We start from the raw sequence: 2,041 nt of genomic DNA on the forward strand, positions 1-2,041 counted from the left end.
TGTCCACTAGAGGGAGACAGGGCTCCGTGTCTTGTTTTAACACTGAAAAAACCGTTTTAGTGTTACTGGGACGAATGGTATAATATCAGCATAATGTGTCTCTCTGGTCCCATGCTCTCTCTCTCTCTCTCTTTTTTCTGTTCTGGACTCTTAGGAGGCCCAAACAAAATGGAATGTTATGTTGTTTCTGATAACTTATAATGGTCCTTAGTGTACACTTGCAAAAATGTCCACCTAATTCGTTTTGTCAATTGTAAATATTTCAGTATACAATAATCTCTTTCTTTCTTTGTTTCTTTCTTTCTTTCTTTCTTTCCTTTGTTTTTCTACCCTGTTCCCGTCTTTCTCAGACCATGTCGGAGTACAGTTCGCTGCTAAGTGACCTTGCCGAGAACATCACGAATGAGGACCTGGAGCAGTTGAAGTCGGCCTGTAAAGAGGACATCCCTGAAGACCAGAGCAACACCATCACTTCCTCCAAAGAGTGGTTCAACTACCTGGAGAAAAACGACAAACTGGCCCAGGGTAAGAACAACAGACAAAGGAAGACAGATAGAATGCACTGCTTTTTTCCACTTGACACACTATAGTACTTTAAGCGTTGTTGATTGCATTTCATGTTACTTTTGATTTTTAAATGGTCAGTAAAATAAAATGATTTTTGGCTTTGAATTGGTGATACAAGCATATAAAAAATGGATTATGTGAATATCTCTATGACTGAATGCATACCATTTGCGTATTTGTTTGTGTGTGTGTGTGTGTGTGTGTGTGTGAAAATGTTTTTACAGATAACCTTTCTTACATTGAGCACATCTTCGAGATCTCACGACGGCCTGACCTTTTGACCCGGGTCATCGAGTACCGCACAACCGTGCTCAAGATTTCGGAGGATGACGAGATTGACACCAAGCTTACACGCATCCCCTCTGCCAAGAAATACAAAGGTAATGTACTCAACCCTCCCTTTTCTTTTTTCTGTCGGTTTTACCTTTTTTTTTTTCCTTTTCTTGACTCAGTTATTTAGCCTAGAAAGATGTTGCTTAGGTGCATTGCTGAATCCAAGGCTTAGGGCAGTAGAAGACGGAGAAGTCTGAGTAGAGTTAGAGTTTTGCATCCCATTTTTCTGTTTGTTTCCTGTTCCTGGTTCTACAGCTGTCATGATCTGGTTAGATCATTTTGTTATTATTATTAATATTATTATTATTATTATTATTATTATTATTATTATTATTATTATTATTATTATTATTGTTATTATTATTATTGTTACTAAGGTATTGATTGTTTATATGATAATTGTCCCAGTACTTTTTGTCCGTGTTTATGCTGTGATAATTAATTGTGGAAATTTATTTATTCATTTATTTACTTGTCAGTTTATTTCTTGTGCAAAAGAAATTGGAAACAAGTGCAACTTCAAACAAAATTCCTAACCTAATCTAACATGATAATTCATAAAACAATGAACAGAATTTCTACTCAATTTATCTAGAATCTCTAAACAATACTTACAATACTTATAAACGCAGTATATATCCTGAATTTATAAGTAGTATAAGTATTTGTAGTTACACGCAGCTGCAGGCAGCTTAAAACAGTAGTGAGCTGAATGCTTAAATCTGTCCCAGTTTCCTTAATTTTTCCCTTGTATATTCTTCTCTTTTTTTTTCTCCTACACAGATATTATTCGCCAGCCATCTGAGGACGAGATCATCAAGCTGGCCCCGCCCCCAAAGAAAGCGTGAGGTCGACATTTATGACCTTTGCACTTCATCCCTGGACCCCCACCTTGCCCAGTCATCTTCAGTCCTCTCCCCCTGAACCCACCCCCAACTCCGGCGCACACATGACCACCACTTTAACAGCCAAGAAGCCAATCAGATCACCCAGATGTTTCATGACCACACCCACTCCAAAGGCCCAAGAGGCAATGGACATAAAAACAGGCAGAGAGAGAGAGAGAGAGGGAGAGAGAGAGAGAGAGAGAGAGAGAGAGGACCAGCAGCTGGATCCCAGTCATAACATGTGAGGGTTGTTG

At 38.7% G+C, this 2,041-nt stretch overlaps 1 protein-coding gene across 2 annotated transcripts; it reads left to right on the forward strand.

The window, feature by feature from the left end:
• The first annotated feature begins 353 nt into the window (after positions 1-353).
• Positions 354-1,787, forward strand: pea15 (proliferation and apoptosis adaptor protein 15). Of its 2 annotated transcripts, none has more exons than XM_030779886.1 (3): positions 354-525; positions 792-947; positions 1,684-1,787. In XM_030779886.1, the coding sequence occupies exons 1-3, from the start codon at positions 354-356 to the stop codon at positions 1,746-1,748; spliced, it is 393 nt and encodes a 130-aa protein (XP_030635746.1). In that variant the 3' UTR covers positions 1,749-1,787. The 2 variants fall into 2 exon arrangements, with proteins under 2 accessions (XP_030635746.1, XP_030635747.1); XM_030779887.1 differs by having other exon boundaries at positions 354-459.
• The last annotated feature ends 254 nt before the right edge of the window (positions 1,788-2,041 follow it).

The sequence above is a fragment of the Chanos chanos genome, chromosome 7, assembly GCF_902362185.1.
Source record: "Chanos chanos chromosome 7, fChaCha1.1, whole genome shotgun sequence".
Lineage (NCBI taxonomy): Eukaryota > Metazoa > Chordata > Actinopteri > Gonorynchiformes > Chanidae > Chanos > Chanos chanos.

Coding starts and splice junctions, on each gene's coding strand:
- pea15 (XM_030779886.1), top strand. CDS start 354: ATGTCGGAGTACAGTTCGCTGCTAAGTGACCTTGCCGAGAACATCACG. Junction 526..791: donor AAACGACAAACTGGCCCAGG/GTAAGAACAACA, acceptor ATGTTTTTACAG/ATAACCTTTCTTACATTGAG. Junction 948..1,683: donor CTCTGCCAAGAAATACAAAG/GTAATGTACTCA, acceptor TCTCCTACACAG/ATATTATTCGCCAGCCATCT.